Source organism: Punctularia strigosozonata, assembly GCF_000264995.1.
Source record: "Punctularia strigosozonata HHB-11173 SS5 unplaced genomic scaffold PUNSTscaffold_17, whole genome shotgun sequence".
NCBI lineage: Eukaryota > Fungi > Basidiomycota > Agaricomycetes > Corticiales > Punctulariaceae > Punctularia > Punctularia strigosozonata.
In genome coordinates this window covers 269,956-283,045 of record NW_006767449.1, presented here as the reverse complement: position 1 = coordinate 283,045, position 13,090 = coordinate 269,956, and the positions used below count along the sequence as shown (strand labels likewise).

The 13,090-nt window shown below is 55.5% G+C and overlaps 5 protein-coding genes across 5 annotated transcripts; 2 read left to right on the top strand and 3 right to left on the bottom strand.

Annotated features, from left to right (window-relative positions):
* Window positions 1-141: 141 nt before the first annotated feature.
* On the top strand, window positions 142-4,278 carry PUNSTDRAFT_146447 (uncharacterized protein; the record flags this gene model as incomplete). Its single annotated transcript, XM_007388209.1, has 7 exons — window positions 142-560; window positions 622-961; window positions 1,012-1,649; window positions 1,709-2,249; window positions 2,313-3,491; window positions 3,547-3,857; window positions 3,904-4,278. Exons 1-7 carry the CDS (start codon window positions 195-197, stop codon window positions 4,276-4,278), a joined length of 3,750 nt encoding a protein of 1,249 aa, XP_007388271.1. The 5' UTR covers window positions 142-194.
* A 53-nt stretch (window positions 4,279-4,331) lies between these two features.
* Window positions 4,332-6,405, bottom strand: PUNSTDRAFT_76272 (diphthamide biosynthesis protein; the record flags this gene model as incomplete). Its single annotated transcript, XM_007388208.1, has 11 exons — window positions 4,332-4,453; window positions 4,511-4,609; window positions 4,662-4,755; window positions 4,804-4,947; window positions 5,002-5,171; window positions 5,233-5,374; window positions 5,429-5,661; window positions 5,716-5,873; window positions 5,932-6,009; window positions 6,081-6,199; window positions 6,247-6,405. The coding sequence occupies 11 exons, from the start codon at window positions 6,403-6,405 to the stop codon at window positions 4,332-4,334; spliced, it is 1,518 nt and encodes a 505-aa protein (XP_007388270.1).
* A 298-nt stretch (window positions 6,406-6,703) lies between these two features.
* Window positions 6,704-9,160, top strand: PUNSTDRAFT_108245 (glycosyltransferase family 69 protein; the record flags this gene model as incomplete). Its single annotated transcript, XM_007388207.1, has 4 exons — window positions 6,704-7,020; window positions 7,098-7,739; window positions 7,799-8,710; window positions 8,769-9,160. 4 exons carry the CDS (start codon window positions 6,704-6,706, stop codon window positions 8,863-8,865), a joined length of 1,968 nt encoding a protein of 655 aa, XP_007388269.1. The 3' UTR covers window positions 8,866-9,160.
* A 19-nt stretch (window positions 9,161-9,179) lies between these two features.
* Window positions 9,180-10,446, bottom strand: PUNSTDRAFT_55506 (proteasome endopeptidase complex beta subunit). Its single transcript, XM_007388206.1, has 6 exons — window positions 10,407-10,446; window positions 10,259-10,356; window positions 10,130-10,206; window positions 9,797-10,073; window positions 9,537-9,738; window positions 9,180-9,478 (listed from the first exon to the last, which is right to left on the bottom strand). The coding sequence occupies exons 1-6, from the start codon at window positions 10,437-10,439 to the stop codon at window positions 9,365-9,367; spliced, it is 801 nt and encodes a 266-aa protein (XP_007388268.1). The 5' UTR covers window positions 10,440-10,446; the 3' UTR covers window positions 9,180-9,364.
* A 120-nt stretch (window positions 10,447-10,566) lies between these two features.
* Window positions 10,567-12,620, bottom strand: PUNSTDRAFT_92833 (uncharacterized protein). The gene is made up of 5 exons (XM_007388205.1): window positions 12,279-12,620; window positions 12,027-12,222; window positions 11,760-11,972; window positions 11,568-11,697; window positions 10,567-11,515 (listed from the first exon to the last, which is right to left on the bottom strand). The coding sequence occupies exons 1-5, from the start codon at window positions 12,384-12,386 to the stop codon at window positions 10,684-10,686; spliced, it is 1,479 nt and encodes a 492-aa protein (XP_007388267.1). The 5' UTR covers window positions 12,387-12,620; the 3' UTR covers window positions 10,567-10,683.
* Window positions 12,621-13,090: the final 470 nt, after the last annotated feature.

The following is a 13,090-nucleotide window of genomic DNA, read 5'->3' as shown; positions in this document are numbered from 1 at the left end:
AGCAACCGCGAGTGAGCGTGGCGTTTAGGGTTAGGACGATCAGAACTTAGGGTTAGGGCTACATACTGCGAAGATATGCGTCACATCCTTCGCGGAAAGCACAGCTGCTGGCGCATCTCGACGGCATCTCATTTGGCTGCTCTCACCGATGCCTGGTCTCTGAACGCATACGCTGACTCTATGTTCTCGCAATAATGTCGCTGCAGAAAGACAAATACTACTGGGCCCAGCTACGCGCCGCCCTGACAGCCGGATCGTGGGGCGCGACCTTTCCTGCAAAATCGCCTCGGGGCGAGGCGCTGTCATGGTCCGAGCTCCTCAGGAAGTTCAAGAAGCATTGCCGGGGGTACGACGGCTATGAAGAGGTCTTCGAAGTGGCCAGCCAGACGCAGGCCTTGGCGCTGTTGGTTGCGGCGGGAACCGATCTTAGCGAGGATGGGTTAGATGGGGATGCTGAGGGCTTGTATCTCGGCGACGAATGTGTGCTTGCGGAGGAGAGGAGGGAGGAGGCTCGCACCAGTTATGACGTGCTCAAAAACCTGAACGGAACAAAGAGCGATGTACGTCGGCCGCGCTCGTGTTGCCTGTACTACCTGTGTTCAATACCGCCATGCCACACAGTCCGTGAAGGTCTTGTTAGCCTACTATGCGTACGCTCTATCCAGACCCTCTGAATGCCTTCAGTACCTTTCGGAAGCCTCGACCCTTGCGAACGGGGACATGCACCTGCCCCAGTCGTCTTCATCCGCTACCAACGTCGGGACCCAGCGATCCACGATCACGGCATCTACACTCGCCGTTCCAGGCCAACCTTCGTCCACGCGTAGCGAGACGCCTTCGTCTTCGCGCACGACCACCAGCTGGGTCTCCCATCCAGACCCGACGTCTCAAGTATCACCCTATATTGCCGATGGGCGCTCTTGGATTCAAGTCGAGGTTATCCGGAGTATATGCTTGGAGGGTGAGCCAACCTGCCATACCTGTATCCGCCACCGACTCATCTTACCTCAGGCATGTCCAACGAAAAGCTTACTCAGGGAACATCACCATCCACCACGGCCCTCCAGTCATACATGAAAGCCCTACCGATAATATCCTCCACAGTAAACGATCTCCCCCGTCCGTACCCTGCACCATCAGTCGCTTCAGTGCCTTCCGGCCCAGGAAAACTGGATTTTGCCTCTTTCATCAAATACCGCGAGCTGTGGCGGTGGACGGAACGTCTCCTCTGGCGTGCCATCGTCCTCGTCTCTCTTCTTCTAAGCCAGCCAACGGCGGACGATACTTCGGAGCAAGACCGATTATGGACTCTACTGCAGCAGTATCAGCAATGCGCCTCGCACTGGCCGCCGACGTTCCGCCCTTTGCATAGATCCACCATATATACCCTACACATCCGTGCCTTGATTCTCGCTGCCCCTTCGACATCACTCAACGCACCCTTCAATAGCGTGCCGACGCCGAAAACCCCAGCGTGGCTACCCCGCGCACGCTCCGTGATACAGGAGTACAGGGCCGTGCTGGACGTGTCCACCACGTTCCCGAAGGCGGGGGAGAAGAACACAAAAGTAGAGGAGCTCGTCGATCTGTCCGTGGCCGTCTGGGAAGCGAGCGGCGGTGTCGGAGAGTACGCTGGATGGGTCATCGACGTGCGTAACAAGAAGCCGGCGATCTCGTCGCAGGAGCTGACGCTGGTCGATACTTCCAGATCCTATGGTGGGCGACCCGCCTCACCTTCAACTCGCACCGCATATACCGGCACATGTCGCGCCTGCTGTACGCCGCGGGCGACGTGGACCTTGCGCGGCGCTTTCTCGGGCTCTACGCTCAGGTCGTCTCCAAGGCGCGCGAGACGATCGCGGCGGAGGAGCAGCAGAAGAACGAGGACATCGCGCATGGCGTGCACGAAATCGGCGTTCAAGGCGTGGAGGCGCGCGACCCGCACGATAAATCCCCGAAGGTGGAGATGGACCTGGACGGCGACAACGACGAGGACTGGGTGCGGACGCTCGTCGCTGGGGCACGGATGCTGTGTCGGCTGGCGGAAGAGAAGGGGAGGGGGCGGCTTGTCGGTGGGGGAGCGGGCGTGGGTGGCGACGGGCGTCAGGAGGTGCGAGAGGCGGCGCGGTACATCGCGAAGGCGAGGGAAACGTTGAACGCGAAAGAGGACGAATCAGAGCTGTGGAAAGAGCTGCGGGCAAGTGTGGATCTGGCTGAAGGCGTTTGCGAAGCCGTCTCCGCTAATAAAGGTGGGTCTTTCCGTCATATTTGATCGTCAAGTTCGGCCTGCAACTAACATTCACGTGCATTAGAAAACGATCCCGGTGTTCGAGGGGACCGTCTCGCTCGCTCACGGGCCCTCCTGGAGTCGTCGGTCTTGACCCACCCTACAGCGACGGCTCATCATCACCTCGCGCTCGCGCTGTCGCGGCCCGCGCCATCACTCGACTTCGCCCGAGCTATCGAGCACGCACGCGTTGCAGTGGAAGAGGACCCCGGAGAGATCCGACACTGGCACTTGCTCGGATTGCTGCTGACGGCAACTGGCGACTGGAGAGGCGCGAAAGGCGTACTGGAGGTGGGTAGCGGCATCGGCGAGCCAGATACGGACGACGCAAACGGTGAAGAGATCGTCACCAACGGGGACACGAGCACCATCGTCGCGCACGACTTCTCCGGCGCTGGCGTCCTGTATCCGAATGGCTCGTCGAATGGCGAAGTGACGCCGACGGCACCCACTCCGACCGCCACAACCGTCCCCGGTCCAGAGTCATTACCACCCGCACCGGGACATCGTTTGTCCCTCTTGCTCGATTATAAGAGCTTTTCTGTACCTCCTGCATCCTCTCTCCTTCCACCACGGCCAGATAGACCCCGGCCATCACGCCAACAATGCTTCGAGTACGCACTGCAGCTCCGCATGACACAGCTTGCGCTATCCGAACACGTCGAAGGGCCTGAAGGCGCCGAGCCCAAATCCGTGGAGGTTTTTGCATGGGTGGCGGAGCACAACACGGGAGGCACCAGCTCGAACGCGGGAAGCGAGGCCGGCGGCAGGAGGGCTCCCGGGGGCGAATCCCGCGACGGCCATGGCGGGTCGCAGCAGAGCTATTCCAACTCGCCCGCGCTGGGCCCTCGCCGATCGGTTGACATGGATCAGATCAACCACACCACGCCTCTGTCCCTTTCACCGGCCGCACAGCCGGTTCCGATACCCATCACGGTCAGCCCCGCCTCCCCTGACTCCCATACCGACGTGTTCCCGTTCAACCTCCGAGAACAGTCGTCGCTGAGTAGCGTCACCGAGTCCGTTTCTGACAAAACTGTGGACGGAGGTGGAGGCGTGGGCTCAAGGGGCAAGAAGGTGCAGAGGATGTTAAAGCAGAGGGTGAACAAAGGCCAGGAGAGGATCACGACGATATCTCGGAAGATCGGCAGCGGAGTGGTCAGGAACGGAAGTGTGAGGCTGAGGAGGACACTCTCTGCCCCAAGTAAGCAAGCAGCCAGAGCCCTGCTTAGAACAGCAAGCTGACTGGGTTTTACCAGACTTCACGGAGCAAAATGGCCATCGCTTCCAGGCATCCTCCATACACTCGCGACGCTACTTCGCGCCGTCGATCCTGCAGCAAGATCCATCGCACACTGACTTACCCCTACCGCACAACCCATCCCCGATACCACCTTTGCAAACAGCGACCAAGCCCAACGACCGCGGGGCCAGGAATCGCCGCCTGCTCTCGGACCTATGGCTCATGTCGGCAGCGACATTCCGGAGGCTCAGCAAAATCGAGCAGGCAAGGGGAGCGATACAGGAGGCAGAAGTTCAGGACGAGAACAACCCGGCGGTGTGGGTTCAGGTGAGGAAGACTTACTCAGAAAAAACATAGCTGACGGATATTGTAGCTGGGATTGTATTATATCGCCCTGGGAAGCGAGCGGCGCGCGAAAGAAGCGTTCGGAAAGGCGCTCTTCATCTCGCCTGACGACGTTTCCGCCATCGTTCACCTCTGCCGATTGTACCTTACGTCTGCCGAACGATCCTCGTCCTTATCTTCGAAGCCGCCCGCTGCCGACGACGTCGACCTGGCAGCAGGCATGCTTTCCGAACTGACTCGAGGACCCGGTTGGGATATCGCGGAGGCATGGTACTTCCTCGCCAAAGCATACGGGATGCAGGGTCGCAAGGACCGCGAACGCGAGTGTCTGGCGTACGCGCTGGGCCTTTCGGAACACAGGGCAGTGAGGGATATGGGGACGGCTGTGGGGTGGTGTCTATAGCACGCTGTGTGTATCACTTCAGTCTCGCCATCATCGCGGACTCCCTTCATACGCTATCTATGATCATCTTGATACCCTCTTGCGATTCCACTCCTGCCTTGTTCGAGCACGCTGGGAGCATCCTCTCCCAGGCGCGTCTCGAGACCCTTAAACGTTCTATTCAGGAGGAATTGACCTGCGCACATGACAGTCAATGCAAGGTCAACAAGGAAGCGCGCCCCTCGGCACTCACCAGCCGCGCTGTCTGGAATGGTTGCTAATGCATTCTCTTGATTGCGTATAGCGACCGCAGTAGATTCTGCGCCTTCTTCCACATTTGAATGGGATGATCCTGGATGGCGCCGGGACGGTTCAGTAAGAAGTGCATGTACATCGATCACAACCTGGCTGACCACCGTATCGTCTGGCTTGTCGATATTTGCCAGTGACGAGTGAGAATATTGGTTGATCAGGATCTTCTTCTTCGGAGTCCTCACGCTGGGCGGACTCGTCTGCGGTCGCCAGTAAACATAAAGCGGAATACACTAGGTGACACGTACCATCCTCGCCCTTCTGCGCGTACGCTGTCAGCAACGCTTCAAAATCCAGGACATATCTCCCTGTCCAGCTCGGCTCCGCCTTCAAGGCTATCTCGAGTTCGTATGGTGTGACAATTGGCCTTTGAAATTCCTGGATGCTGTACGTTGAAAGTCCGGAATAGGGTGCCCATAATGGAATCCAAACCTTAGCATCCACCAGGCTGTTCTCCGGGCAAGCGACGAGCACGAAGCATTCAATCTCCGCGAAGTTGCCCAATTTAGCGGGGTTAAGCTTGCCCACACTTATTGTATAGCTCTTTTTCTGGGCACGCTTGAGTACGCTGCGTAAGTGGGTTATGAGGGGAAGGTAGGATGCTGTAAGATGAACACGGTAAGTTGTGGGCCAGGATTCTCTGGGCGTGGCAGGGGAACGTACCAACTCCGAGAGTGCCGACGAGGATTCCGAAGACGTCCGCGTCGCGTGCACGCTGGAGAACCGCGTATCGTCGCATGAGGAGCTTATTGGTCTTGACTGACTCGAGTCGGAAAGTACTTGAGTCCGGATTATAGGAGTAAACCTTGTAGAATAGTCAATTTAGGCACAGGCTAGGCACGCGTATGGCTGCAGATACCTCGTACTCGGAGTGCGTCAAGAGTAAATTGGTCAGGCCCAGGCTTTCGTCGCCGACGTACAGAACGATGCAATGCGAAGGATCCCTATCTACAAGTGCAGGAAGCTCGCATTCGCCTTGGTCTGTCGTTATGGTAGCGTTGGATGGTGACGGAGCTGACGAAAACGGTAGCGGAGTGTAGATCAATTGCACTTGTTCTGGTAGCGCCTCCTTGATCTGTGCCAGAAGGTCCTCTGAACGTCCGTTAGCTGCACACCATTGTGATATTCATGAATTGAGGGTCGTACCAGCTCGATGCGCGTATCTTACGTCATGCTTCAGCAACACAGATCGTAAATTGCTTCCCTCTTCTTTCGATCGGACCACCTTCGCTAAGTGGGAGGCACAGCCTACCACGTCCAATGGCTTCTTGCCAAAAACATAGATGACCGGCAACCGGGAAGTTCTTCCAATCGTGTCGTCAATTGATCATCATGTCATACGTGGTACCGCAGGCTGCGAACTTGCTCATGCATGCGTGGCCGTAGTGCACCACGACATCGGCGTCGACATGTTGAGCGGCGACTTCGTCTACGCAGCAGCTAGATGGCTCATGTTATATAACGATGCATGTTCTAAAGGATGGAAATTCGCAAACGCGTTAATAGCTCACCTCCCATATGATGTGTCCGCAAGGACAAACAGATCATGACCTTCGCCAACTAATCGCTTGAGCTGTCGATATATGCTGACGGAAATCGGTAGCAATTCGTCGGGGAATTGGAGAGCGATCTAGAAAAATGTCGATAAACGCGCACGGGTGAGTGATTCATACCTACCCGTTTGTAATTTCCGGATATCAATTCCGAAGCTACTCTTTGAGTGTCATATTGGTCCCGGATATGTTCCTCGGAAAGAACGACGTGCACTTGATCCGAATCAAGTTGGCGGGAGATAGCCTCTGCTCCAGAGGACGAGAACGTTGATGTTTCCTCCATATTATCGCAGAGCACGCTGTTAGAAGAAGATCTGGAATCGAACAGGCCGTATTACAGAATTAACACTCGGGCGTCTCAATGTCGTCAGGATCATGTGACTTATTGAAAAGCCAGCGACGGTCCAGGTGAGCCGTGGACAGTCGTGAGTATTGCGCGGAGTGAACGGGATACCAGATATTTGACAGCGCAAACAGATAGAGCGACTGAAGAATATCATTCCTGGTATAATGAGACATCACAGAATCTGGCGCTTTGGCGGGTCCCGACTCCGGAGGGCACTCTGACACAGCCACAACCCATGGCCTTGTCGTTTCGCCGCCGAAGCCTGACCCGGGTCGCATATATCGTCGGCCTCGCTATTGTCGCGAGACTACTCGTTATATATACATCTTCTTCAAGCAGCGGCCAAGATGACTTGGAAATTAGGGAGCAAAATTATCTGGACAAGATAAGGGTGGCAGGCGTTGGCGGCCTCACAGGAGCCGGCGGCGCGTTGGATGTCCAGAGGCACAAGTTCCTGCAGGTCAGGTTGGGACGGGACGAGAGGGAAGATATGTTGGACAAGGAAGTCAGGGATGGCTACCTTGACTTCTGGCAGCGATATGAAATGCCTTAGTGAGTCCCCTGTGCATACGTGTTTGTGAAGCGGCGCTGGTGCTCACGAATGGTCGACGGGTTACTCGCGTATGCAGCATCACCAGCGAGGAAACATCTCAGATGGACGCCCAAGGCGTCCTGCGCTCCATTGAACAACTCCTCTCCCTCAATGGTTGGGTTGCCGCACTTTGTCCGACGCTGTCCCGCCCTTTCGGACAAAACAAGAACAGCGCTCTGTCTGACTCGTGGGATGACCTCGCGCGGTCAGACCGCCTGTACTACATCGCTATCGTCATCCATTCGGCGGATCACTTCCTCGTTGACCAGCTCGCGGTCATCGTCCAGCTTGCGAAGCGACTCGGCACGCAGAATGTCTTCGTCTCAATGCTCGACTATTCATCGACCGACTCCACCGAAACACTGACCGATCTTTGCGAGGCTGTACTCACCCTCCTTGGCGTGCCATTTCGCATCCGTCGTGTTCCAGGAATGACTGTCGACCCCGCTGCTGCGTACTATCCTGCCGAGGAGGCGCACATGCGCAATCTTGCGCTCGAACCGCTACGCGAGCTTTACCAAAGAAGGGACGTCAAGTTCCACAGAGTCATCTGGCTCAAGGGCTTCACCTGTCCCAATGACATCCTCGAGACAATCAAAGTCAGTCTTGCGAATGACGCGGCGATGGTGTGCGGGATGGACTGGGCAGAACATAATGGATTTTATATCTTCTCTGACCGGTGAGTCTGTATATACCTATTTCCGTTTTTCGAAAATCACTGATATCTGGCCAATGCAGATGGAGGACAAGAGATATCGACGGAGACCAATTCCGTCAGTCAAAGTCGTCCTCCAAGCCCGATGCCGGCCCGCCGCGCGACAAGGTCGGTAGCGAGCGCTACGCACAACACCTTCCCTTCCAAGTCTTCTGCTGCGAGTCTGGGACGCACGTCGTCGACCCTGCGCAGAGCTACTACGAGGGCATTTCGTATCGGTATGGCGAGGATTTCTTCAACGCAACGGAGGCCGTCTTGGGCGGACCGCCCCAACGTGATCCCGCCGCGCCGTGCCTCGATTCCAGTCAGGCGTACTTCTGCCGGGATCTATGGGTTCATCAGGCGCAGGAGGGCATGCGCGACGTCGACGCGGAGATTGAGGCTGCGCGTAGGAAGGATAGAAGCCGGAATAACGGCAAGAAGGCCAAGGCAAGGAGACAGGTTGAACAGGTGGATGAGGAACTGTTGATGGACGGGGAGCCGGATGCAGCGCCCATCGAGAAAAAGCCATTTGTGAAGCCGGAGCAGAAAGTGGGCGGCGTTGTGGGCGGCGGGGAAGGGGACACTGACGAGGTCAGGGAGGATGCGGCGGATTTGCGGAAGGATAAGCAAGCACATGAAGATGCGAATGTCGGCTCCGACTTCGATGCCATGCCTGAAACCGAAGATGAGGACGCCACGGAGGGCGAAGGGGACGAAGATGAGTGGGAGGAATACCAGGGCAAGCTCAGTATCCCGAACAACGTCTTCAGGCCCGCGAGGATACTGGTCAATCCGCGATGTGTTACGACCTACGCGGGAGTGAGTCATACACAACTTGCTCTCGACTTGTTTGGAGGACCGGAGGAGCAAGACGAAGGCGGCCTGAGTAGGGGTAAGTATGTGCTTGAGGACTGGGAAGGCGCGCCTAGTTCTTTCGTATGCCAGGAACAGAGGTGCGTTTCCTCAGTTGTACGTAGGTGATGTGAAGATCCGCTGACCAGGGACATCCAGGTCCACCGGAGGGAGAAAAGCAACAAAGACACAGCGCCGGCTTGGTTTCTCGATCCATGAAGAGCTGGAGAAGGCATCGTCTATTCACGAGGAATGATTGATCGGGCATCTTGGTACGCGAGGGTCTATATAAGAGACTCGTCTGACTCTTTCAGTGACATTTGAATGTTGGGGCATAGACGGAATAACAACCAAGTCCCTCAGGGTGCTATGTGTGGATGGGTGCCGCGTATCATAACATTCATTAGTATCGTTTCTTGCCGTCGCTATCGTGGATTCCTGGGTATACTACTTGTACAGATTGTTACTCTTGCATAGGCCCCCTTGGGATGCACATGCATGGCTGTTCATTCCGCATCCATTGCAAGTCGTCCAATGCCAGGAAGACATGCGGGAGTACTACACAGGTGCTGCGTCGTTTCCTGTCTTGAACGTGGGACAGCGGCTAGGTGATCGTTTCTACTGAGTGGTCGATCACCGATAGCAAGCTTGGACGCGAGGGTTTGGGCAATTATGCCGTACAATTCGTGAGGCATCACCGGGGATGGACGCTCGACTCAAGCAGATCGTCGATAACATATAATACAACACAAAATTCACTGGGTCTGTGCGCCGTAACCACGAATGCCTTCCGCGAACGACCACTGAGTATCGAGACTCCGTGATTCCGAAATGGATACGCCTTTCGCAGTGATGGTAGCAACTTGGTACTGCACGGAGAGATGACATCAGCGAACGACTACGCGAAAAAGTATGTAGAATAATTACCTTGTTCAAGCTGCGGGCGTCACGGTAGAATAGGACACGCATACTGTCTTCGATGATCTTGAGCGCCTCCTCCTCCGTTAAATCATCTTCTTTGCCTTCCACGGCCTTGCGAAGTAAGGGTTGCGCTATATAGGAGCCGTACCCAGTTGCAAGGGTTGAAGCCGAGTACGTAGTTCCAAGCAGATCAACATATGCCAGAAACCTGACCAAGCAGTTGAAAACGCGGGAACTACAGGCCGTGATATTTGACTATACGTTACCTCTTGCCATCCTTGAACCCACCAACGAGCAACGAGTTCCAGAGCGGGTTGATCTTGCTGCGGCGCGCGTACATAACTTGAGCCAAGTATTCGTGAATCTCTGCTGGGCCGAGGTCATGGCCGTCGCCAGCCGTGAACTCCTCGATGACGAGATCATCGAGGATGGATTGGATGTATTGGAAGTCGGACATGTCTCCGCCGGCGCCAAGAACGGTGTAGTTGCCTATGGAGTGTAGACGTTGGACATCCTTGAACCGAGCAAGAGAACCGTATGATGCTTTCATAGTTCGACTCGTGTCAGCAGAATGGTAGAAGGTATCAGTGAGATCATACCAAGGTTGTCGGCAGCCATCATAATGCCATCCTTGTATTTGATAGCAAGCACACTGGTGCCAGTTACTATGGGCTGTCTGTAGCAGCAGTTATTACATATGCCATAAGAGCAGGCGACATGACACGCACTGAGTCCGCTGAACGCCATCCGCGAATACATCCTTGTGGCCATTCTGGGGTCGCTGGTGGATTGGGTACGTTGCGTATGCGTCGAAACCATCGTGGCGCTGTACCCCTGTCAATCAAGGACAGCAAAAGAGTTCCGTCCATGACCTACCGGGCGTCCCCAGTTCGTTGGAAAGTGGTCCATAGCTGTCGGATTACAGGAGATGCGTAGCCCTTGGACGCGCAAGCGCGACGCGTTTACGCACCTCCTATGTTTCCCACGCTCTCCTCGCCAATATATGCTTAGACGCGATACGAAGAATAAAAGCAACAGCAAGAAAATTACTACTTGAGTATGGGGCGTACTGTACATATTGATGCAATTATTCTTGCGGAAGTACCTTCTGCAATGACTGCAAGATATGTATACATGGAAGCTGACGGGCATCTCAGGCTCGACGATCTGCATACGGCGGCGGAAGTTCAGGAAGTGCTCCCCCATCCTGGTGTTGGATCACTGGACCTTCCGCAAGTGAATCGTCCAGGATTGGCTCCAAGCTTTGTTGCCGAGGTCGGGTAGGGCGTACTGAGCTCGGCAACGCGGAGGCTGATCGCGCCGGAGGACGGATGGGCTCGGAAGAAGACCCTATTCCCAGCGCAGTCGCAGAACGTGCTGGCCTGCGGGCATTCGCTTCCAAAGCTTTGCGCTGCCGAGTACTCATCGTCAGCGGGGATGGCGAGTTCACGGACGTGGTGCGTCTGGGAAGCACCGGAGACGGGGCAAGCGAACCACCATCGGAAAGCGTGGCGAGAGTGGACCGGGAGGTGGTGATGGAAGGACGTGCCATCAGGTCCAGTGGACCGGATATCACGGACGACGATGGAGAATGGAGGCTTTGTGGGGTCGAGTACAGCCCGCCTGTTATGGCCACCATCTGCGCTGGCGAAAAGTCGGTACTGAGTGACACTGGAAGCACCACCGGGGTTACAAGCTTTTCGAAGCCCCTGTTTCCACCAAACTGCTTTTCGGAGTCTGACGTCTGTCCCAGCGCCCGTCGGCGCCTATACCACCACCAAGCCCCTACAGCACCAAACAGAGCCAGGAGAGGTAGTGTGATCCCCAAACCGAGAGCAAGGGATCGATGCTGATGTTGACCCTCCCCCGCTTCTAATTGTTGTGCCTGGGTTGCAGACAGAGATTGTGTAATCAGGCCTGCGCAATCGTTGTCACGCGATCCTGTCGTCAGGACCCATGGCGTGCCGGATCCGAAGTTCCCGTTACTGTAGGAGAATACAATCAGACAACATTCATGCAGTGAGCGGGGCATCGTACGCATCGACCACCACAGCCGCGACGTTCACGTCTGGCGGAGTTCGGTTGATGTACTGAAGCAACGTGTCCCCCGTGCTCATCGTCACGTTCGTGACGCCAGTACCTGCCGCAATAAGGCTGACATTGAAGGCTGTGTACGGTTGGCCATAGGGCGTGAGTTTAGCCCGCTAAACCATAGCAGTTTGAACGCACGACCGGCTCCATTGGCCACAATATCCAGATCCCACGCCTCGCACGTCTTCAACTTGTGACCGTCTGAGATTTTTGAACTTATCTGGACTTGCGGGGTGGAGGGAGGAGGAGGAATGCAGCTGCTCGAGTGCCCAGACTGCACGGTATACATGGCGGAACCTACTCCGCCTGTATTTCCAAGCGAGTCCCAAACTGCTAGAAGCAATTTCGTCCCTGCAGGCATGCGTCGGTATCACGCATGCAAGTCGTCACGGCAGTTTGACGCACCAGCTTTGTGTGTCACAGTCCACGTCAGATTGCTGGAATTAGTGCCAATCATCTGTGTCGTAGGTGTTCCGCCGATCTCCGCTGCGGTGAGGTAGTACGGGGGTGTACCAAGGTAATACGGTTTAGGGTCGCTCGAGTTCAGAGGCAGTAGTGAAATGCCCCGGGATGAGCACTCGAATAACTGAGTGGATACCGACTAATAAAACATCAGAACGACTCGAGGAGGAATTGAATGACGTTGGATAAGCGCACTTTATCTGAGAATCCCCAGTGGAACGGCACAGGCACGATGGTGTTGTCCGCCCACGTCCAACCCACCCAGAGAATCGTCCATAGTACAAAATGAAGTATAGCCCGCATCGAGATTACAACAGCCCCGGATTCGAACTGCCCGCAGAATACGCGCCACAGAGGCCAGAAAAGATAGAATGAGAGTTATCAACAGCTCAGCCCAAGGAATTGAAAGACTAGAGAAAGAGCGAAGGTAACATCCAGTGTTGCGAGAAGGAAGGGAATGCGGGAAACGTCCAAGGAAGAGAGCAAGGTGCGGATGCTCGGTCAGGTCCGCGACACACGGCACAAAGCTGTTGGATCAGACCCAGATCAAGCCCCTTTACAACCGCCTGAGTAGTAAGGGATGCATAGAGACAAACACCGCTGGCTGGGTCGACACCGCTTCACTGCATGGCTGATCGGAATCATCAGATGATGTAGGTTGCAAGCGCGCCGCAGTACATGTACACGCAACTACGATGACCACCGTGACGACCATACCATTATTGAGCTCGAGCTTCTCTCTCCACGTAGTATTAGCCCGAGGTTTCAATTTCGGCAATCGCAACGGATGCGGTCACAGTTAAACAACTTGGATCGACTCCGGCTTCACGACGATCACCGTGACTTGCAGATCTCTTTGCTAAGTGAGATTGTGATGGTGGCCCTGGGGGCAGTGTAAACGCTCTGTGATTTTTCGTCGGGTCCAGGATGTTCGTGTATTACATCGACCGCGAAGGTAGTCGGCATGTACACTATATATGTGTTTAAGGTAGGCAGGTATTAGGTAG

Coding starts and splice junctions, on each gene's coding strand:
- PUNSTDRAFT_55506 (XM_007388206.1), bottom strand. CDS start 10,439: ATGGACCACTTTCCAACGAACTGGGGACGCCCG. Junction 10,074..10,129: donor GATGGCTGCCGACAACCTTG/GTATGATCTCAC, acceptor GAACTATGAAAG/CATCATACGGTTCTCTTGCT. Junction 9,479..9,536: donor ACGCCCGCAGCTTGAACAAG/GTAATTATTCTA, acceptor CTCTCCGTGCAG/TACCAAGTTGCTACCATCAC.
- PUNSTDRAFT_92833 (XM_007388205.1), bottom strand. CDS start 12,386: ATGCGGGCTATACTTCATTTTGTACTATGGACGATTCTCTGGGTGGGT. Junction 12,223..12,278: donor ACTGGGGATTCTCAGATAAA/GTGCGCTTATCC, acceptor ATGTTTTATTAG/TCGGTATCCACTCAGTTATT. Junction 11,698..11,759: donor TGTGGCCAATGGAGCCGGTC/GTGCGTTCAAAC, acceptor AACCGTACACAG/CCTTCAATGTCAGCCTTATT.